Raw genomic sequence first — 24,646 nt, forward strand, 5'->3', positions numbered from 1 at the left:
TTGAAATCTACGCTCCCTGTGTGGGATATTAAGATCATGTCTTCTACACGGGGTGTATGGATTTCAACTGGAATAGCCCAATATGCCTGGATTAAAATGATCTGGGCCCAGATCAGTTATGTAGGCCTGTCCGATTTGATCTGGAATCATATTGAAATTGAATCTATGCTAGATCATTTTGATTTGAAATGGATCAAATTTATGTAGACTTCTGGATTATATTGACATGGAATGGGATAAACTCACAGTTGATTCTGAATATTTGATGTGGGCTCTGTTAATAGTGCATTATGGCACTCAAACCCCAAACAATACTCAACTTTGAAGTTGTTTGATTGTTATTTCACTAGTTTTAATATCAAACTATTTTGCAAAGGTGTACTGATGCTATCCACTTAAGTAAGTCATTAAATTATGTTAACACCGATGTTGTCAAAATTAAATGGATTAAATAAAGAGATATGTGCCCCTCCTCAAATGTGCAAAGTTGGCCTATTTTAGCCAATATTAGTTTTCCCTCCTAAAAAGACCTTTTTCGAAAGCCTGTGTATGCCCATGCACTATCTGGAGTCCACAAACCTACCCATGTTGTGGTTGACAAGTGCAATGAAGGTCCGGTATTACCCACCCAACTTTATGGAACACTTATTGCAATTATGAGTTTAAATTCCTCCACTTTTTGAATAATTTCACAATTTGCATGTTGAACTGAATGGTTTTTTAAATCACATTCTCTCCAGGTATGTTTTCACCTCTTATTCCATGTGTATGCAGTCACAATGATTCTGCCTATCATTTACATTTTCTTCATGCTTTTAATTTCTTTTTAAGACTGAAAAACTTGCATCTTGTTCCACTTTTAGAAAAAGAAGATAATTATTATCTTTTTATCCCTTCTTTTTGTTATAAACCATGTGTGTATACTGATGTTTAATGGAATTGAATGATAATTATTTCTTGTAAATAAGCCAAAAAAGCAAATGCGGTATATTACTCACTTCTGTCTGTATAATTAATTCTCAAACAGAACATGTACATTTGAATGTAACCTATGTCAGTATGTCCCCCACAAGTGTATGACCCCAAAATCTGAGACTGGTATTTACAAGTCTCAGCCAAAATGTCTGCTGACAGTGAGCACACCCAAGCTGAGGTCTTGACCAACCATACAATGTAGTTTTGTATCCAGGCAGTTCGTCTGAGAAGGAAAGTTGAGAAGAATGGAGGAGTTCATCATCTACTTATTCCACCTATTCAAAATAAAGTTCAGTGATTAGATGTTTACCCCAATTATCCCACTATGTCACAATGTGATACATGGCCCTGGGATGAGAGTGATAAACAAGCTTATCATACTGATTTCAGGAAAAGGGCAGTTATCACAGTTGATATGCCTTTGTTAATTAGATTTAAAACACACATAGACCCCGTATCAAATTTAAGTTTGGATAAAATATGACCAAAGTTCAATGACAAATAATAAAATTGTATGCTATGGTACGCCTACCCGAGATGCCTACAAGCTTCATGAATTATGAAAGGCAATGTATTAAATTATGAAAAAATCATTATTAAGTTTGTAGAAAATGACATGAAAATAAGTTGTTGTTGCACCTCCATTTTCATGTCCAACTCAAGAGAATGTGATGGCAATATTATATCAATCTAATAATCCATTCAAAGTTAATGTTAAATTATTGCTGAGAAGCTAACTTTGTTGATCAATAATGATGTAGTAGGCAACACACACGACAAGAAAGACCAACTCAAGTACCTCTTAAATGTAGTGAACTCTCTCTTATCTTTCAACTTTCCTGGTCTGAGCTTTCTACAAAGTACTTCCACAACCCAACTCAACACAAGCAGCCATATAACTGTGTCCAAGAATTAATTGTACAAACAGTAAAGTTAGTATGATAATATTTCACTTTCAAATTGTCAAAAACGGAGAAGTTATTTGTAGTCTGCATGTCTTGACATGTCTTAAACAAATGTATATTTTTGAAAATGGATGAAACTTCAAATATAACTACTGCATAAACGAGACGGGTATTGAACACTTTGTATTAGTTAAGTATTATATAGTAAACAAGCAAACTTACTGTTCCATGACAGGTACCCCTGGTGTGCGCATGAGTGGTATCAAGACTGATATTGAGATACAGCTCATACCACAAGGAAACAATGTTTACAAGGCTGTCTACGTACCGGAATTACCTGGTGAGTTGATGGCTTTACTTCTTGCTTGGTGATGCCATCATAGGTTATTCCTTCATGTAATTAGAAATTAGGGTTAGGGTTAGGGTTAGTTTAGGGTTAGGATTAGGGTTAGGATTAGGGTTAGGGTTAGGATTAGGGTTATGATTAGGCTTAGGGTTATGATTAGGGTTAGAGTTAGGATTAGATTACACGAAATAATTACATGAAGGATCGACCCTATCATAACACTGGGGTGGGAGAGTGAGATGATCCTGGGTGCATGGTAATCCCAGATACCAACATATCTGAAGACAGATGAACTAGAAAAGGGATGGAATGAAGTCAACCACAAATTAAACTGGATGGTTTTGTTGTCTATATACTCTAGGATGTTTTAAAAAATAAATAATTTTTGGTAGAAAGATACATGTTTTTGTGTGCATGTATTTCTCAATAATCCCAATAACAGCAGTGTTTTGTTCTGCTGTTATCTAATGTAGCATCTGGGTACCGTATTCATTCCAATAAGCGCCCAGGGTGCTTAACAAAGTCATTTTGGGTGGGCGCTTATTTTTTTACCTGGTTTACGTAATTTTTTCGTAAGGGGCATTTATTAGAGACAAATTGACGTAGGTTATAAAAGGGTCCTGAGACATTCTAGTAGCTTTTCTGATGCAGAAAATGTATTGCATGTTTACACAGGACTTGTAGTCCTCCAGCTATTTCACTGTATCGACGTCTATTTGTCACTTCAACATTAATGGTACCCTTTAGCAAATTGAAAATACCCTGGGTGGGCGCTTATTGGGGCATGGGTGCTTATTGGAATGAATACAGTACTTTAAATAATGAGGATTTTATTCTGTTTTGTTTCCCAATTATTTCATGGAACGTGGTAATGTCAGACACATTTTGACAATGTAAATTTTCATAACATTAAGACTCACTTATTGAATTTGTCTGTCATTGTTTCATCAACAGGTGCCTATCTTCTTCACCTGACTTGGTCAGACAGACAGGTTCAAGGGTCACCATTCAAGGTGACCGTTGCTGCACGACCAAATGCGGACAAGGTGACTGCATCCGGCAACGCTCTGAAGATGCTAGTGGCCCATCAGACATCAAGACTCATCATTGACAGCAGAGAAGCTGGGTCAGGTAAGGAACAAAGTCTAAAAATATCTGAGGATTTACTGTTTGTAGATAATAATCTTTAACACAAGGAAGCACTTTGCAGAAGTGAATAACACAGTATAGATGGATGTCAATTACAAGAATCGGGACTCTATGTAGACCCGGTGTGTAACAATATGGTAAATAAATCTGCCATATTGGATATTTGACTTACCTTTTTGATAATCCCAAAAGCCTTTGCGAGTAGACCTAAGATGTTGCCATTAGACATTACGCCGATGTGACTTCACAGCTTTGAAATGTGCAGTAGCGATGATCACTAAACAATGTGAGCATTGGCGTGACGTCAAATGACAACATCTCGGGCCTACTCACAAAGGCTTATGGGATTTACTGAAAAGGTCGATCCGAACTCTGAATAGACCCAGTGTGTAACACTATGGAAAACAAATATGCCATATTGGATTATCATGCATGGAGACCAAAATAGTGTACCTCTGACATTTCCTCAACAAAAGGCCAAAATCAAACAGTAACTTGCATCTTTAAGTTTGAGTGTTACCAAGGTTTGGACATGTAGCGCTTTACGCACGATATCATCAAAACGCACATAACAATGTTTTACCCAGGGGTTAGGATTAGGGTTGATTTTTAGGGTTATGGTTTGGGTTTAGTGTTAGGATTAAGAGATCAGGATTAGGATTGGGTGGTGACCATTAATCTAAATTTGCTCCTGCTTTAATTTTTCAGGTGAGCTGACGGCACGCTGCATGGGTCCAACAAAGATGGCAGAAGTTCACATAGGTGATAATAGAGATGGCACCTACTCATTGCTTATCGGCCCTGCTGAAGCTGGCAAACATGTCCTAGAAGTCAAATATGGAGGAGAACATATCCAAGGTTAGCAGTCAGTTACATTTAATTTATAAATTTGATCATGTGGCCATGGCTGCTGCCATAGTGTCAAGGGATGGAATATACACACATAAAAGAAAAGCACATTTTCAGAGAAATTCCATGAAAGTAACTTTTACTAATCCACCAAGATTATTATTTTACTATGTGCTTGAGAACTTTTCATATCTTACAAAACACTAAATATAACATGTACCATATGTTATGTTCCTAACCTAACATGTAGGCCTATATATCATCTTCAATCCTACAGGGAGTCCTTTCCATTTGCGGGTGGCATCAGCCCCTGATCCCAAGCAAGTTAGATGTTTTGGTCCTGGTTTGGAGCATGGCATCCTAGCAACATTCAATGGACGGTTTATCTGTGAGACAAGAGGAGCAGGTGCAGGGCAGCTCAAAGTCCGCATTCATGGACCAAAAGGTAGGTCCTTCTTTATAAGAGTTAGGTTAATTGGTACTTACGACTTCAGATGACAAACCCAGGAATGCTTGGGTCTTTTAATATTGGATCCAGACACCTCATTAAAGATAGACAACCCAATTGATAGCCTCATGTCCCAATGTACCTAATCAAATTTGAGATTTTAGCATCCAAAGAAAGCTCTTTTGAACAAAAAAGTGGTAGTAGGTTAGTGTATAGTTGGACTGACCCTCTCCATACAACAGTAGTCAAAGTAATGGGTTGACAACCTGTCACCATGAGGACATAGACAAACATAGCATTATAAAAGTGATTGATACAAGTAACCCAATACACATGCAGATACGTATGGGAAGTCACGCTATGAATTGACCTCAATGTTTATCAAGGCAAGGGACTGGTATATCGGTATGCTTATGTGAACTGCATACAACTACTACATTGTTCAATAGCCTTATTGTGATGTGGTGGTAGTTTTAAATGCAAGGCCCTGAACAAAATATGATGCACGCGCATACTCCCAGGCAAAAAACAATGGAAATTGTGATGATGCGCGCATACTGCCAGGCATTGACGTCACAAGTCAACTCATCTATATAGTTGTGACAAAAGCTGTGCATGTTTATTTGCTTGTGTCCATCACATTTTTAATGCTATATCTATAAGTTGTCACTAGTAACAAGCATAATACAATAACATACTTGTATTCATGTCATAACCCACAGGCGCTTTCAAAGTCCAGATGAAGAGGAACGACAACAAAGACCGCACAATCGATGTGCGTTACAATCCGGTCGAGAATGGGGATTATACCATTCAAGTGAAGTGGTCTGACCAGCATGTAACAGGGAGTCCATTCCTTGTCAAGATCGTAGACACCCAGGAAGACCTTAAGCAGGTACAGAAAGACTTCCCAACACATACGTATCGTCAGAATGGCCATGTGGAAAATGGATGGGTCGAAGACATATAGATGGATGTTGCTGTAAGAAAATACATAGAGAAATGTGCTCGGAGAAAGATGTATATTATTGACATATATATCATTGACATATCAAGATGATTACTTTTTAAAAACACAATGAAATGTGCTCAGCATTGTCAGTGTAAGTCTTAAAATGAAAAATTATGCTATTTTACATAATTAAGAGGTACTTACTCTTAGGCAACGGCAACAGTCAGAGAGTAATTTAATTATGAGGTCATATTGAAATGAACATACAAAAAACACTCTTTTCAATGCCAAAATGTAAGATTTACTAAAAGTTGTATTTTTCCATATGTAGATTTTGCCAAATTTTATATAACTTGTGTGAAATCAAGTTATGATTAATTGGTGTAAATGCTGGCTGATACCTCGAGCTAATAGCATTGACCCTAACATTGGATGTGTTTAACATTATAATGGGTACATTTGTGCTGCTGTATGTATAAATATTGGAATATGGATTGTATATTTTTGCAAATTTGTGTATTTTTGTTCGAAACAAGTGTCAAATTAAGCTTCACCAGTAATTACGGTAATGACACTTCCAATGTGATGAGCCAAATGGAATGTACCTCTTTTATAAAATTATTTCATTACCGTAATGATGGGCAGAATAAATGTGTGCGCCATCCGTCATGTCTTCCATTATAGGTGATTACGGGGTCTTTGTAAGCTGATGATCAATGGGGAAATATTGTATAAATATGTATTTTCAAGATGTGAATTGGAGGAAAAAGATTATAATTTGTTTTCATTTCTAGTGTATTTGATAAAGGTTAAAATTTGTTTTGTGAGAAAGTTTCCATTTCTAGGTTCAAATTTGTTTTGTGTCTAGTGTATTTGTGTGGTGGTGCATTTGTGTGTGGGGGTGTGCATCGTTGTTTGCCTGCAAACGAGGACACACAAGATTTTTTACCCTAAACTGCAGGCTTACCTGCAACCGAGGGCAGTCCTCGGTCTCAAACTGCTACAATATACCTCAAATGTATGCTAAATGCATTTGAGCAATACTTGCTCAAAACCGCGGACCATATGTGTATTTCACGCGCATTCAGCAGTTGATGGCTAAAATTCTGTTTTGTATCATACACATAAAAATCCACCATTTTAGTCCATGGTTAGGCGGTGAAATCACCATACACACATCCGCGGTTAGATACCAATACACAATGTCCTCGGTTGGCGGCAAAAGTGTGTGTAAAGGAGATAATACCTGGAATTGGCAAACAAACAATGGTAATGTCTGTATATAGAATAACCACTTAGCATTGTAGCACCCTCATTTTAAATTGTCACCTTTTCAATGTAATTTTTGTGACAGCCTATTTCTATATAGTAATACTGAACTTCTTTTAGAGGTATTCAAATTGAAATCTTTCAATTTTAAATACATAACTATGCATTATGGTCTAACTAACAAAAAGAGTTAATTATTTATGTACCAATGCTGTCAACAATTATATATTTACTTATTGTTATCACTATTATATATTATCATTATTGTAATTATTATTATTTAAATATTATATTCCTTCCATACTTAGAACCAAATCTTGATATGATAACATAAAATGTATATTCCAAACCCAAATGTATATATTAGGTGTGTTACCCCATATGAAAAATTAGATGTTAATATTGTATGACACGATTTGTATATTTTGATCTAAAACACCAATAGCATTCTCTCAATTATTGCTGTTAGAAATAACAAATAATTGGTAAAAAAAGTTTTTGTTAGTATAAGTTGCATGAATTTGAAACAAATGTAAATTTGTATAATTTCTATATAATGTGAAGCATTTTAGATATTAACAGTATGGCCCTAATATGGAGAAGGGTACTTCTACAGACTACTACAGACCATTCGCAACCAGTCAAAGTCCCAGTGTTTTGTATGCTGTGAATTCTCGCATATTTATGAGGACCGATTGTTCCATGTCTAACAATCACGCCAGCGTTGCGTGCCTTCGGGTATACGCGATAGCTTCGTGTGTCTACACGAAAGACCATGAAACTTTGCTGTATGTGCGTAGCAATTTTGCCTGTCGCATTTCATGGAACAATCAGCCTTCATTATGGGGTGATGCCGAGACTGCATGCGAATGGTCAGTAGTGGTCGGTGGGTATTTCACCAACATGTTACTTCCATTTGCTAACTTGCAAAGGCAATAAGCAGAAGATACTTTCTTTTGTCAAAGTATGTCCCTTACAGTTAACCAACCTATGGCAAAAAACAACCCCCCTCCATTGGAAGACATAAGCTTAGTCTTCCACACAGGTATGTAGATTTCAAATGGAGTCACCCGTGCAAGTAACACCATTTGAAATCCCCACTCTGTGTGGTGTGTGGAAGATTAAGGTCATGTCTTCCAATGGGGATGTATGGATTTCAACTGGAATAGCCCATTGGTTTAATGTCTTTCTATGTTACAACCTTTTCCATGTGAGTCAGATAGAACAGTTGACCTCAACCACGGCAAAAAGAAGTAAATTGCTAAGGAAGTAAATGAAAGATAACTCCCGTCTCCCATATTAGAGCTGAATTAGTGTACATCTATAGATTTCATTATAGCTTTGTAGCATGTTTCAATAATTGACTAAATATGTGCCTGTATCAAACTACTTGTTCTAAATTCTATACATGATTCTATATACCATATTTATACTCAGATCTTTACCATGTCAGCAACAGGCCAACCTGCTATCCAAAGCTCAGTAGGAACTGCCCATACCATTATTTTCATTTGACGCATCAAAATTAAACATGCATACCAGTATAATGAAAGACAGAGATAAAAAGATAAGTTCACGTCTGAAATTCTGACAGAAAATGCTGTACTGCGCAGGTCGGCAACCAATCACGGCGTGCCTTTGCCCTGACAGGAGACGAGATTTAGTCTTTTTATATCTGTCTTTCATTATAAGAGTACAGTGTACGGAAATTTCTGGTAACCAGTAAATGATGTGATGGTAATGGGAAAGTAAAACCTGCTTTGTAATGAGAAATATGCTAATATAATTATATTGCATTGATTCTAGTACATGAATATATATTTTTATTGGGTGCGCTTGGCTCACACGATCAAGCAAGTTGAGTGATTTGCAGTGCTAGACCTCTATCTCTTATTTCAGGTACAACATCTTGCTCTACAATATGCCTTCTAAAAAGAACAAAATATTTTTACTTGCCATTTTATCAGTATGAAATCAAGTCGTAGCAACTAGGATGATTTGCATTTATAACTAAAATCAATGTCAATAAGTCTGTTATGTAGTGAAATTAATGTTTGTCAATAAGTCTGTTGTGAAGTGTGTTTGCAATCTGATTCAAAACTGGGAAGATAAAGCCTACAGTTTAGGCAATCACAAGGCATTTATCCATTTTGTTAGTTTTTGTAGCCCCTGTTGTGCATTTCTTCTATCATATTAACACAGGCAATACAAATAATTTTGGTATCACCCTTGTTCTACACCAAAAATAATGTGTTATGTGAGATGATAGATGCAGGGCAGAGGCTAAATACATATACTTTGTTCGGCTTATAATTGGCGAAAAAATTGACTTGTAACATTGATATAGAAATGGCATGCATGCATTTACAGTGCCTACGCTAGTTGCATGTTGCGTAATGTGTGACCGGCATGCGCCTATGTGAATTTATGCGAGCATAAGTTGGCACTTCATTGATGCATGCAGTTATAAGAACCAAATATTTTAGGATTCAATCATGTTTCACCGTTGTTCATCACCGATTAACAGCGATGCGTTATGTCGTCTAAGTGGTTTTTGGCGAGGGCAGCTTTAGCTGCCCGATCGAAATAAACCACGCAGACGCTGCCGGACGCTTGAAGTTGTTAATCGGTGATGAACAACGATGAAACATGATTGAATCCCTTTCAACAACAAAACAAGCTAAAGATGTCTAATTTACATAATTCTTTCATTCGGAATGTCTGTTTGTCATTGCCACTCAACCTTACAAGAAGATCGCAGTATTTCTCTGTTGATATCAGCAATAAAACTAAAGAATAAAGCGGTAATATTTAGCTGCTTCCGCCAACATAAGTGAGTTTATGTTTACGCATACGTTCCAGGCATGACGAATTTTACGCGCTCATGCGTAACGCGTACGCGTAACCTTGTGTTCTCGTATACGCTATACGCTTACTGCAAAAGTGTGTGTTCATCACGGATTAACAACGGTTGGCTGAGTTGTTGAATATGCTAAATATAAGCCGAAGAAAGTTGACCTCATGCTTTAATACTTTTAGTTTTACATGAATAGATTACGTACATGGAATTACCTTAACTTTAAATCAAACAGTCCTGTTATCAGTGCACAAATGATTGGTTTGAGCAGCACATGTGGAACAAAGTGTCGTCACATGGGCTGCGAAGCCATGTTATATGAACCCGTTATGTAACACAGCAAGGAACCAATGAAATTACACAAGATTCTTTAGTGTTTAAGGGGGTACTACACCCCTGCCCAATTTTTCTCAAAAATTGTAGCTTATTGGTGACAAGTAAGATATGTATATTATAGGGGCAAGGACTACAACTACTGCACTGGAATTTTTATTTCAGCAGACAACAGTTGTAAAGTTACAGTCAAAAATGAGGGAAAACCAATATTTGATCAATAAATCAGTAACTACTTGCCTTGAGTTGCTGAATTTTCAGTGCCCTTGATGAAAATTTGATCAATACTTGGGGTCTTTAACCTACAGCATGAAATAGGTTAGTATATATAGCATGCATGAGCATAACAAATAACATCCAGAATGCAAACAAGAACACACTTTTAATCAATGTTTGCTTGAGCACACACTTTTGATCAATGTTTGCTGTGTTTTGTTCTGAATTTTCATAATTCTCTCAAGGTGAAAACAGATTTGTTATGAATATTCATAACGCTTGAACAGATTTGTTATGAATAGTTAGAAAGTGATTTTTGTATTTAATGGCAAGTTGATTTGATACATGCAGAATTATAAATGTTAAATGTTAATTTGTTACTCTACAAGGAATCAAACAAAGGCTAATGAAAATAAAATATTTGATTATGAATATGTGTATTTGTGAATGTTGCAATCATTTGGGTAGATAGATAGTAAATAAAAATACTCATTTTCTTCATCTGGACTTACAGCTGGCTACGATATCACGTCTCATCCGAGGCAAACACATCTTCAGTCTCAGCCGAGTGGTCTGGTGGCAAACTGTTGAGCTGTGATGAAGCAGGATTGATGTCACAAGTCGCTGAGGAACTTTTCTGATGGCATGTCATATGCCCTGGACAGGTTGTGGTGTGACCCCTCCTCGATTGAGAGCAGGGGTAAAAAAAAGGCCATAATGTGACTTGATCCAATCCAGTTTGACTAGTTTTTTCGCTGGCATAGTACACGTTAGAATATGGCTGTTGCTAGCTCACGCTTTCTTTGTTACGAACCACTGATCAAAATGATCACAGCATAATATGGCATATTCAGAACAGGTGTATGAGCCCAGACTTGAACCAGTAACCGATGGTTACTAACATACACAACGTCAGTGAATAACCCTAACCTATTTCTGGCTATATCTCAGTTTCCTATTTTGCCAGAGTGGGCTAAATCAGGTCACATATGTCCAGCGCGAGGAATTGAAAATACACACAAAGAAACACACATCACACCATGTTGTCATTTTATAATAAAACAGGTCCCACCCGAGGCCTTTCTCATTTCATCATTGTATTCAAAAAACCTTACAATACAATATTTTTTTGTTTTGTAAATACCTTGCACTACATCAATTGTGTGATAAATGAACAATACATAGCATAGGATTTTTGTTTTTGTACAAAGTCAAATAGAAAAATGAACAACTCACAAAAAGTACTATGCCTGATTGAAATCCATCCTCACAATTCTATTCACTGCTGTTTATCCAATCAATGGTTCATGTTGTATGTAGCAATGGCCAAGTACTGTCTTTGCAGCAGCAGCTATCTGTACTGCTTGAGCCATTTCATATTGTACAAAGCTATGACTGAAGCTGGACAGAGATCAACTATTGAGATCTCACCAATGGTCCTTGGTCAAAAATCAATCGATCACTGCTTGTAGCTGCAGTATTATGGGATGATCAACTGCAAAGTTCTGTTCAGAATTGGCATGTTTTGTTTTAAAAAAAATCACCCACATAATGCAAAACTAAAAAGATCATGTCGTCTTCCTCCCCTGCAATATGAGTATCAAAAACAAATTGCTACATACATCATGTAGTTTGAATGAACAAACAGCTCAAATTCACTTACTACCTTTCTATTTCTCATTCTTTTACTCATCATTTCATTGTACATCACCGTCAAAAGCCTGTTTTTAAAACCACACGGTACAATCAATTGTAGCAGTTAACTGCTGTATCCACACAAGGTTCCCCCTCCCAAACTGTAATCATCATTTCCAAGTCATTTTTTCCCAAGCTCTGGCTTATACAATATGTTCATGTATTTGTTTTATATAAAATTCATGTACCCAACACAGACCAAACATTTGCTCCAATTTCTCTCTAGTTTTTAAGAACATAAATTCTATGTGTCTCGCCTCAAATGGAAAGTAACACCATGTTAGATTCAAATAGCACATGATAACCTCATCCCATGAGGCGTATACATACACGTTGAAGGGCGGTTTGTCAATACGCTGGTGATGCATTTGCGTAAACGCACCTATTCAAATCCACCACGGCGTTATTCTCAACTTGAGATGAGACACTATAGTAGCAGGGAAATGATCTTGTTTACAGTGATAAGCAAGCAGAGAGGCACATCATCTCTCCCAATAGAATGTCATGTGTGAGAAACTGCTGACATTTTACTACACTTTGTTTCACCTCAAGTTTGCTTGCTGCTGACTACCTTTGTTTCAAGCAGACATTATTAAGATTCCAAGAACAATTGTAAAGCACAATGTCTTCTTTGTGAACTTTTGCATGATATAGCCCTTTGTTTAAAAAACATAATGCACAATTTTTATTACAAACAAAATGTTTACATCAGGATTTACATGCAAGCCTATGGAGAAAGTGGTCATTGATGGCACTGTCTCCTCAGTTTTCAATCAGTTTTAGGTCTGTAGTAAAAAACAATTGTTTTGTTTTCAATAAAATTTGCACAATGCGCTTCTAACAGAGGTATGTCATGCAATACTCACTAAGAAGACCATGTCCTCATTAAAAAACAAGAACAATATACCTTGATGCTTTAGAAACATACTAGATGTGACACAAGTGCTATTAACACGGTTGTGCTTATGCATACGCGTGCTGACAAACTACCCTTGTACATGTGTGTAAACTCTCTGCGGGACTAAGTTAGAATGCATGATACGGTACTAAAACAAGCAAAATATGCACCCATATGTCAATAACAAACTTGAGGTGAAGCAAAGTGTCCCATTACTGTTACCAGTAATTAAATATTGTACCTTCAGGAATTGAATTGATTCAATCATGTAATACATCATTCGCACTGATGCTATTATGCTTTGCTATGGTCCTATCCCATCAGTCCCATTTCAAAACAGGTGCCAATTAGTCCAGACAAAGGTGGGTAATGCAACATGCCTAATCAGCCAATCATGTGCCAGTATGTTTTTAAATCCTATTCAAATGACCATTCACAACCTTGCTTCTACTTGACCTATTCATGCCCTACATTGGCGGGACAAGTTATTTCAGATTGTATGAATCTCCCTATATGAAGTAGTCTTGGTATTAGGGCAGAATAAGGGGAGACACATTCGTTCACGCCCGAATTTGAGATTTTATGATACTTATAGACACCCAAATGTATTCTTTCACATGAAACTGATCTAACTTTTTAATATCCCCCATCACTATTTCACCCTTGTTTATATCTGACATTACCATAGGATTCCTCGACTTGTTTCCTTTACAAAAATGTATAGTTTTATATTTTTTGGATATAAATTTCAGAAATAATGAAGTTGGAAAATGTCCATGTTCTCTCCCATTACTCTGCCCTTAAACACAATCAAGCAACTATGAACTATCAATGAATTTTTCAGTCGAGTTTCTATATAGCCAAAAAATAATTGGACAAACACAATGTGCCATATTAGACCCACATAATTCTACATGACTGCTGTGTCCCATAACCTGTGGTCGTGTTGTCATGGTAAAGTGGCAAAAATGCAGGCTTTCATCACGCTGTGTTCATTCAATTTCTATTTCCAGTATACGTTTACAACAATGTAGCAATACTTTCTGGAAAACCACCTCTTCCCAATTTCCCAAAGTCCAGTCCAGCAATTGTACAGTACAAATGATCATAATTAATTTCATGAATTATCTTGCACTCAGCCCAGCAGTAACTTAAATAGCATTGGACAGGGACTGCAAATTACATTGAGTATTCATTCCAAATGATTGCATGATATTTTTTGGCAGCAGACAATTGTGTAGATAATTTCTATTTCCAGAAGTTTGAGGGCATGATGCAAAATGTTTCAATTATTCTATAATGATTGGATTTTTGCACACCGTTTACAAATGGGTTAACATCTCCTGAGCCAGACTTGAAAAAGATATGCAATTCTTTATAGGTCAAAACATCTAAAATAAACATATCTTCCCAAAGAGTAAAGGTTTGGGGCACAATCGAATTAGAACATTTGAAGCGTGTCACATTATTTACTGCCACACACCTTTTAGCTAGCCCTGGTTGCAGGACTTCTAATGGCTTCAGACACAAAGTGTGTTTCCCACATGTAACATCAACTTAATTCTTATTGGCAAGATAAATCCATGTTATACAAACTTCTGAAGTGCTTCATCAAAATTTGTTCCAAATTATCAATTCATTTTGCTCTTAATTGCCATAAATTTTAAATACAAGAAATTGCAGGGCATCATAAATAACAAATTGTTCATCGAGTGTCATCAAATACATGTACAACCAACCAAACAAAAACATAGGAAATGTTTGCACCTAAATGCATGATATAGGGAAAGTTATACCACATAACATATCAACAAAACTAGTCAAAACTTTTAGGATAGTACAGATCTTCATAAAATAACACAGAAATAAGCTTCATTACAAGTTCCCATTTATCAAGTGCGCCTATTGACCATGAAAAGAAATCTATAAAAGTTAAACAAGTAACACACAGCAACAGCAGTGCTTTGTCTAAACTGCAGCCTTTTACAAAGCAATTGGTTGATTATCCATGACTATGTTCACAAAGAGAAATAACTTCATTCAACAAAGATGACAAATTACATTTTTGCTATTACATGTGGATGCACGTATCTTCATTTGATTGGTTCGATCGATGAAGCTACAGTGGTTCATTTGATTATTATCGATTGCTTAATTCAACGAAGGTATGTTATTATGTGAAGCAAAGTGCTGCATGTTTCCAGTTGGAGTAGATCATCGCTTCATGTATACTTGATATACATGTTTAATTTGAATGGAACTGTATCTTTATTTTCATCGAACCAAGGTATTTTCTAATGTGAACATAGTCTTTGATTCTCTTCTAACATTTCATATTTGCAGCATGCTGTAATCATGGTAATAGGCTTTTGAAATCCTTGCTTATAAAATGTGTGCATGTCCCACCAGGACTCATGCATGATGAGGGTATGGAACAAGAGTTTCAATAAGAACCTGATATGCACATACTGACTCTGTGGCACTGAGACTTTGGACTTACATTTCATATTTGTCTCATCTTTAAAGTATGGTTAAGATATTACAAGTTCAAAATCATACATTTATTTATGGCAGTGATGTAATTTGCTAGAGGATCTTGGTAAAAACATGAGATCTTTTACACCCTGAAAGAAATGAAGACTCTTTGTTATTGTAAAGCTGAAACTATATTCTTCAGGCAGTCAGTCATTCCTTGTACATGATATAATCAGTCAATGACCATGCTTCTGACTGGTATGGTTCCAGTTTTACTCAGCAGTGTGGTGCTGATCTTGAGTGCTAAGACTGTGTTTGAACATGTATGTGAAATCGCTCGCACATGATGTAAGGGCCAGCATTCAGTTTGATATTCTGCATGCATTTTGCTATTGTGGCAAATGCAGAGGCAATTTTGGGGCAAAAATTTACCCCCCCCCCCAAAAAAAAAACAACAACAAAAAACAAAGCTTATCTTTTGAATGCGGAAATTGGTTTATTTCAGTTGAAGTCCATACACCTCCTATGGGAGACATGACCTTAATATCCCACACAGGAGGTGTAGATTTTGAATGGAGTCACCGATTCAGGTAACCCCATTTGAAATTCACACTCCGTGTGTGGACAATTAAGGCCATGTCTTCCATACAGGGTGCATAGAAAACCAAAAATTGCAAAATTTGTTGTCGCCATGGAAAAATGCACACAAAACGTCAAACAAATATTACTGGAATTAAGAGTGCATTTGGAGATTTGTATAAAATTACTCGCACATAATGTAACACATGCAACAGAGCATAGTGACACATATGGCAGCATACATACTGTTTAAACAAAAAAAGATGCACATTTCAACCATTGACGGACCGTGCTGCTGAAAAAACATAACATCTGCATCACAAACTTTAGAACTCACAGTTTCAAAAGGCACAAGAAATATTTATGCAAACATAAAAAGTGATCATACAAGAACTTGAAGTAACTGATAATGAAAAAAGAGGAAAAATAAAAAAGAATGATACATGATTTGTACAACATATTTCTTTCTTGATATAACCAGTTTGAATCTATTTCATTTAAAACACAGCCAAACTGCATCAATCTATAGTAGCATGTAACCTTGACTCTGCATTTGGCAAGGAGTACCATTGCATACCATTAAACTTGCTTTCAAGTGAATGTTATTTCTTTTATAAGTCCACAAATGATTCAATCTGATTCATTCACACCAGTAGGTTTATGTATGACGATATATTGCATGGTTATTTATCATCTAACCACACAGGTCAGGTACCGATGTTAGCAGCTCTGATGGCACATTGCATGGTTAATGTGATCAACGACAATTGTTCGGCTTTGTCAGAACTGATTTTTTGATCAGATTGAGTCATTTGATGTTGTACTGTTCTTCTTATAATAGTAATGGCTCACTCAAAAATGGTTCCTCTACATTCTATAACCTAACATGACACAGTAGTACATTGGTACAAAAGATGAAAAAAAGCCTTAATACTAAGGTGTCTTGGCCTTAATACTTGCAGAGCTTTGGGTGATATCATATTTCAGCCCACTGCACCAGTATATTTCACACCATGTGACTGTAATCAGAGCGCTACATATAATTTTTCTGAGGCATCAAATACATACACTCCCTATAGAAAATGAGTCTAGAGAGTGTGCATTTCAACTGGAATAGCCCATTGTTTGTGAAATGCACCCCAGAACCACCAAAAGCACCAATCTGATTCTTAGGAATTGTAGGGACCATTTCAAAAAGACTTTGTCATCAATCAAGTTTAACTGAATGAGTTTTTGCACTTGATAACTCAAACTTGAGATGGATTGTAAGTGTTTGTGAAATGGGCCCCTGAAGACCTACATACATTGACCTTACTGTAGAATTCATTACGATATATATATCCTTTGTGGAACTTGTCATGCTGTGCAAGTATTCACCAATCAACATAGACAAGGCATGACAGATGTACTCATACAATCCTACCATTGTCAAGAACAATACAATATGATTTCATGCAGCCTTTCAGTCACACAGCCAATCTCTTTGTGTGTGGGAATACCATTTTCATATCCGTTTGCAAATAAATGAACGCTCCAACTAATGAGATGACCATTTAATTTCTCCACAAAAGAAAATGCATAGCAAGACAAAAAAAGCTGCCAAATTTACAATTACAAATTTGTGTGATATAATACAGAGTAACAAAAATATGTTAATATGACCAGCGCAACTTACATAAAATGGACTCTCGGTTCTTACAGTCTTGTCATACCAAGCAGTTGCTGTGAGCAAAGCATTTTTTGGCGATGTAGTTGATTTCTCAATCTGGTTACCCTATTGGAAAAGTGACTGGTCAATATATCGATCAGAGGTTGCTAGCATGCCCAGCGTCAAATATCTGCCAGTTAAATCAAGTCAACTTGGGAACAATACAATCGGTCGCTAGTGACCACTGAATCACTGGTGACATTTTTACTATCCCTCCGAGAGTTAGATCACCAGAGGTTTGCCTCACAGTCGCTGTTCACTGCTAGTATATTACATGCATTTCTTTCTTTCACCTTATATTCTTCTCATCTTAATTCCCTTCTCCTGCTCAAGTCTACAATCTTGTTCCTTACATACATAAAGCTGCTTTTTTCATTACAACAATATTCAATTCTTTCTGAGATAATGCTATTTGCATTACACCCTCCCCAAAAGCTAGCCTCCATTCAAGGACTACAACATTTCTATGTCCCATCATATGCCTAATTAATGAGACTGTTGGAAAGGCTAGCAACGGGAACCTTCAAAATGTACTTTATTCCTGAATTAACTCCACTCCCTGACCATTGCCTGAAAGTACAGGGACCCATGTCTCTCCTGCCATTATCAATTTATTTACAAAGAAAAAAAGGAAAAAATAAAAATACACAGAATAGTGTAAGCAAAGTAGTGAGAGATATAATAGCAAACACGACAACTTTGACACTTGTTTCTTAAAACCACTCTTCATGCCATGAATAACAGGTTTTGAAGCACTTGTAAAATATGGTACACCACTCTTGTCAAATACATCCTGATTCTTTAAAACACAGTCCATTTGTATGCATCATACATAAAGCACAGCTCATGGATGGAGTGCCTTATTGTACAACCTAGCCATGGGTTTTACAGTGGCCCAAGAATGATAAATAGAAGTCACATATAAGTTGAATCACACTACCAGTTGTGTTTTTGAGAGGCAAAATTATTTCCTAAAGTGCTTTTGTTTTATAACTAATATTGTCTGAAAGAATATTGAGCAGCTTCAATTAGCTGTTGTTTTGTTCCAATATACCCTGAAAAATAACTCTGACCCACTGGTTCACAATGTTGACCCACTTGGGATGCTCTTCAGAGCTGCACCTTTGTACGAAGTGTGCCAAATGATTAATGGGATGACTTGAGTAATCAAAATACAGGTACTATGTCTACTGTGTACATAGTGTACCATAAATCGCTATCTTTGATTTCCCTCTCAGTGAAGTGTGAATCAATTCATAGTGACTCACCTTACCCTTAAAAGTATACACAGGAAAAAATGAAGTTATTCCACTTCCCTGGTTGAAACTCTCACCACTAGAGCATTTCAAGAAACATTTATCAAAAGTGACAAAAATAATCATATCATCATGATTTTCATATACTGACAAACACATGATAAACTGTCCCCATTTATTTGTGATTTGGCGAGTACGGATAGCCAGCATGGCCTGACAACACTGCCCTCTAGTTAGACTTCTCCGTAGTCCACTTGCCAATTGTGCACTACTGTTAAGCTTAAAACTCTGATTTAATTAATGAGTGCACAATTGATAGATTTTCACAACTGATCTTTTCAGTCACCGTACGCCCTCTGTTTGTTAGCTTCCCAAGTGGACTACTGACTTTGCCTTGAGAGTTAGGCCAATTTCTGGCCTAACTAAAATTGGTGATGATGTAATGCATCTTTAAAAATGAATCTGGCTTGTGATTGGTCGCCCAGATCTCGTTATTGTTTAAATCCTCCGACGCGTACTGGTACCATTATAATTATACATGGTACACAACTATCTAGGGAATGCGGCGCTTTTGTGCTGGTGGATGAACGTATGCATCTAGCGCGTATTGTACCACCATGCTTAGTCTTGTGGTTAGGTGTTATTGATAAACAAGTATGATTGACAGTGTGTGAGTCCCGGGGTAAAGTTCTGCTTAAAAGTGAAAGTCCATAGTCGGTTTTTCGGATAATAAGCTGGCAGATTCTAAAATTAGAATTGTTCAGTATTGAAGTGTCATTATAATTATGCCATTATGATATGTTGCATTCAATAATATAAGCCTACGTAGGGCCTATACTTTACTTTTACTGTCACAAATATAATTATATAGCCTAAACTTTTTCATAACCATTTTATACTAGTATTTTGATGTAGGCCTACTAAATATCAGTATAATTTCGAGTTCAACTGAATGCGTTCATCATGATTAATAACATTTTATTTATCAAAAATCGACTATGGCATAGTCTACCCTCTAGTCAGTATGATACAAAGGGATGGTTTATAGTTATCAGCAGTTTGTCAGTATGAGTAAACTCACAATGATATTATAACAATACAGAAAAGAAAAAAAAATCACTCCGTAAGAGGAAAAAAAGCTTTGGTTTCATGAACAAAAAAATTGTTGGCTATCCCTGTATCTTGCCACCAACAATGCAATGCATCAGAACTTGGCTAACCAATTGTTACATATAAATAAACTCCACACATCTGAAAGGTCCTGACAGAGAATGTAAAAAGCTATCACAATTATCTGGCAATGTTTTCTCCAAAATATAATACAACACATTTGCCCAGATATTGTGAAAGCCTCTGCTGACCTTACTCCAGCATTTGTACATTAGCAATTATAACACGATGAGTGGATCCCTTTTGGTATCATCTTATGCCACAATACAGGCAGACATTCTTCCTTAACATTCCATTTCAGCTCAGTTACCTTCTAGAATGCTTTTAACACAAGTTTAAACGACCTCTTTTGACCCTCGAGACTGGAATGTCTCATACCATGATGTTTCCTCACAGCCCCAAATTTCCAACTCCCAAGAGTTTTAGCACATCCATGTAAGGATCAGTTTTTTAAACAACCAACTCGCATCTAAAGTCAACTAGTGACACATAAGACTTAGACGCAGCTTGCATAACCAGAGGTCCATTTCACGAAACGTTACGAAGATTTGTAAGTCTCAAAATCAATCGTAACTTACAACACTTCGTAAAATCCATTTCACTAAAATACCTTGTGATGGGTACCCTTTGTAAGCAATAGGGTTTACTACAGGGACCCTTCATAAAGTTACATCTAGTAGAAGGGCATTTGTAACTTGCAAACTGTTACCTGAGATATGAAGGGTTAAAAGTTTAGTGAAATGGACCCCAGGAGTCCAAACTTTTAATTGAGATATAATAAACCAATACCTGCAATTTTGTGAAATTCATTTACCAACTAATTTGTTACAGTAGTTAAAAAAAATACTGACAAATCAATTTTGAACTCCACAATGTGCAATGAGTCTGAATACTGCCCTCTGTTGTTTGGCTGTGACTATGAGGTCTGAGGTGTGCAGTAGAAAATCCCTGAGTCACCACTCTCTGTGTCTTAGATAGCTTCCATATACTGCTGGCTAGCTGACTGGCTGGCTACCCACCATCCTTGCTCAAGATTTCTCTGCAATCATCTGTGTACTTACGAGTCGTTTACACCACCAGGACCCAGCACAATACGGAGCTTCAGCATTGGAGGACCTCATCCAGTTGTTGCTCTGCAATATGGTGTATGGAACTGCTACTTTTTTTTACTTAAAAAAGTTTCCTCTTTTTCACTTTTTTTTTTGTTTTTTATTTTTTTGAAAAGTAAGCATGGTTCATCCAAGTTGTCAAGGGATGTGCATTGTATCCATATAAGGTCCCAGTACAGTTAAAAAACAAACGATGGAGAAACAACACAATCCACATGGTGGATTGGCGTAGCTTTCATCATTTCCGCAGATCCAGAACACACACCTGTAATGGGTAGGAACAAAACATAGGAAGAATTCTTAAATTACCATTGTTTACGTAATGTCTGATAATTAGGGTTAGGGATATGACTAGGGTTAGGATTAGCTTAATACACAAAATAATTACATGGTGGATCAACCAAAATCCTAGGCATGCAGATATGTTGCATATTTTAGATAAATTGGCACTCTAAGAGCATGTTTCATTTTAAGGGTCATAAAAATTTCCCTCCAAATGTCAGAATTTGCCTGGAATAAGCTTCCTGGATTGAACATTTTCTTTCAGGCCGGTGGGCCACTATGATGCGCCTTATTGCTCCTTACATCAAAACTGCTGGAGCAACTGATCTAAAAATTTGGATTGAGAAAGTGAGTATGATGTGCTTCCATATGAACTAGGAATCAAACCACCATCCTTTAACTTCTTTCAAACAAAGTTCAAAACACAACATTATTTGTTGGTTTATTGGGAATGACAATACTGTATAATTTATTTTTCTTCTGACCCATGACAGGTCATATCCCGCTCGTTGTTCATGGTGATTCGCAGGAAACTTAATCATTATCCAACACTATAAGCAGCACAACAGTATGGCACGCTTATCCCACATGTTCATGATGCCACACAAATGCTAACGGATACTGTTTATTTAGATACCTCAACCGTAACAACAGGCTTATCCTGTTCACTACATGTACATGCTCACCAATTTAAGAAAAACTATTTTACACTATACAGCGGAAGTCCAGATAATAGTATCCATACTGGTCAAATTCAGGAAATATATTAATCAAAACAATGAAGGAGAGCAGGAAGTGAATCATGTTACCACTGATTGAGTGATCACTTACTTGGGGTGTCAAGATGAATTATACATAGCACCTTAAACATGTCATATGGAGGTGTTAAAGACTCACAAATGACAACGCTTTTTTGTATTATTATAAGACATTTATGACTTACCTGAGTGGTTTGTGGTTTGAATGTGTAGTACCATATAGATGTTATCTAAATGTGTTACTAATTCAAATGACTAATACTTCTTCAAGTGTTCTAGGGTCTCAATGAACATGCAAAACTTGAGTCTTACCTGAACTTGAGATGAACACCAAAATTAAGCACCAGAGAAAAAACGCATCACAGCATCCATTGCCGCGTTTTTGGGGTGCAATTGTATTTTTTCCCACAAAAAAAAGTGAAAGTTGTACATTTTAATTACAGAGCTGCTTTAATTGAACAGCCAAGGACATATTGAATTAGCATGCATTGGTAGCTGTTCAATACAAACAAAAGTATTTAAAATGTACAACTTTATCCAGTTGAAAAAAACAAACAAAAAAACTTAGGATTGATTTACTAATGAAACATATAATCACACATTTACCCATGCCATTCAAGATGAAGACAAACCTTCATTAGGTTCTATTTTTCTTTGCCTATTCATTGCATTCAGCAATGATGTGATCATAGGAAAACTAAACCAATTATATTTTTATTACATGTATTTTTGCAATACCCTTTCCAATAAACACTTAAACACAAATATATCCTTATCCTATAATATTGCAGACCCTGTTAAGGACAAATACATGTAGCTTAATATTAGATAGCTGCAGTTTAATTTTTGAACTTTACTAGGAGTCAAGGAGGAAAAGAAAATATTGAATGGCTACCTCCATAAGTCTAACCTCCTTAGTAAACCTGGTCTAGCTTGCTTTGTGCATACAGACCCGAGTCCACATCTTGGCCCTAGTACTTAACATATGACTCTGCTGCTTTCTTAGTTTCAAGAACAACCTCCTGGAGAGGCACATTTAAAAGTTTCTACCTTCTTATCAGTGCTGTAGTATTATTTATTCAACAAGGCTGGGAATCTGGGTGGAAAAGCTAGTAATTTAAACACATGTGATTATATCTACGTAAGTGTGAATCAGCAGCAAACGGGATACATCATGTAGTATGACTGAGACATCAGGTTGCCACATGGGCATGCTTAACTTGTAATATTACCATGACAGGTTTTATCAGCTAGATTCCCAACATGAACTGATTACTATCAACATATCGCTTATCAAGTCGCTAAATGTTTATGTAGGAGTAGTTATGCCATTACTGAGAAAACAAACAAGTTTTTTTTTTTTAATTGATCTTGAGTAATTGAAAAGTTTATACAAAGTTTGTACAACCTGCGGGTAAAGCCAACTAATGGAGAAATAAGTAGGCAGTGTTAGAAATACGCCAACATTTTTTTGGAGTTGTCGGTTTGAAAATAAGTCTGACACACAAGAGCAATGGTTTGTGTTCAAGAAAGGTGATCACAAGGCTTGATATAAGGGGGTGTCATTTCCACCCCATGTGCATGAGTTTTCTCGGGAATGGGAAAATGTCCCCAAAATCTTTCTTTTGATATAATATTATTGACCTTTAACTCAAGACATATGGAAATATGCCATTAGATCAATATATTAACATAACTGCAGTCTTTTAGTTAAATGGGTAAAACTGGAAAAGTAGCTTGTAGATTGGCTAATAAATGCCTCCCTTTTGAAACTGTTACATAGCTGAATGCAAATTATCAAAAGTCACGATGTAAATGTTGGCAAGTAATATTGGTAGTGGGAACCACACTCAGAACCTTTTTTTTAACATATCATTTTAAGACCTTTTTTCTAAAAAGCAAGCCTCCAATCCAAGTCAAGGGAAAGTAATGCTGATTACTGTTAATTCATCACACGCCCCAAAAAGGAACACATTAATTCAAATTTAATAGTGTCCCATAATAGGTTTATGTTTGAAGTTAACCAGCAATCCTAACCCTAGGCTACAATTTCTACTTGACAGTTAAACTTAACTGGGGCAGCAGGAACAAAATGGCAAAGTGCTAGTGGCGACAACAGATGTCAACATATCAAGTATGGTGGGGTTCACTCCAGATCTGCATTCAGTACAGATAGGTACCTACTAATTCTCTATAGATCTTTACACAAAATGTCATGACTTGTCAAAATTATAGGCAACCAACTACATTTTCAAGTTCTTTGACCTGTGTAATAGTTTATTTGAATACAAAAAAGCAGGATGGACCTGTAATTTTTCATTGCAGCATGCGAGGGAAAAGCTAAAAATGTATCCCTAATTTAGAGTTATCACAGATGCAGTAGGGTTAATGCCTCAAATTAAATGAATCCAGACTGA

At 36.4% G+C, this 24,646-nt stretch overlaps 2 protein-coding genes across 2 annotated transcripts in view; one reads left to right on the plus strand and one right to left on the minus strand.

Annotated features, from left to right (window-relative positions):
• Positions 1-7,030, plus strand: part of LOC140155613 (filamin-A-like) — a 64,963-nt gene extending 57,933 nt beyond the window's left edge. The window contains 5 exon segments of the mRNA XM_072178526.1: positions 2,116-2,220; positions 3,181-3,357; positions 4,084-4,233; positions 4,502-4,669; positions 5,395-7,030. Coding sequence (XP_072034627.1) covers positions 2,116-2,220; positions 3,181-3,357; positions 4,084-4,233; positions 4,502-4,669; positions 5,395-5,642 — 848 coding nt within the window. The 3' untranslated portion in view covers positions 5,643-7,030.
• Positions 7,031-19,924: 12,894 nt separating this feature from the next.
• The window catches only part of LOC140155614 (F-box-like/WD repeat-containing protein TBL1XR1), a 68,273-nt gene continuing 63,551 nt past the window's right edge, over positions 19,925-24,646 (minus strand). The window contains 1 exon segment of the mRNA XM_072178527.1: positions 19,925-21,454. Coding sequence (XP_072034628.1) covers positions 21,428-21,454 — 27 coding nt within the window. The 3' untranslated portion in view covers positions 19,925-21,427.

This window comes from Amphiura filiformis, chromosome 6 (genome assembly GCF_039555335.1).
Source record: "Amphiura filiformis chromosome 6, Afil_fr2py, whole genome shotgun sequence".
Lineage (NCBI taxonomy): Eukaryota > Metazoa > Echinodermata > Ophiuroidea > Amphilepidida > Amphiuridae > Amphiura > Amphiura filiformis.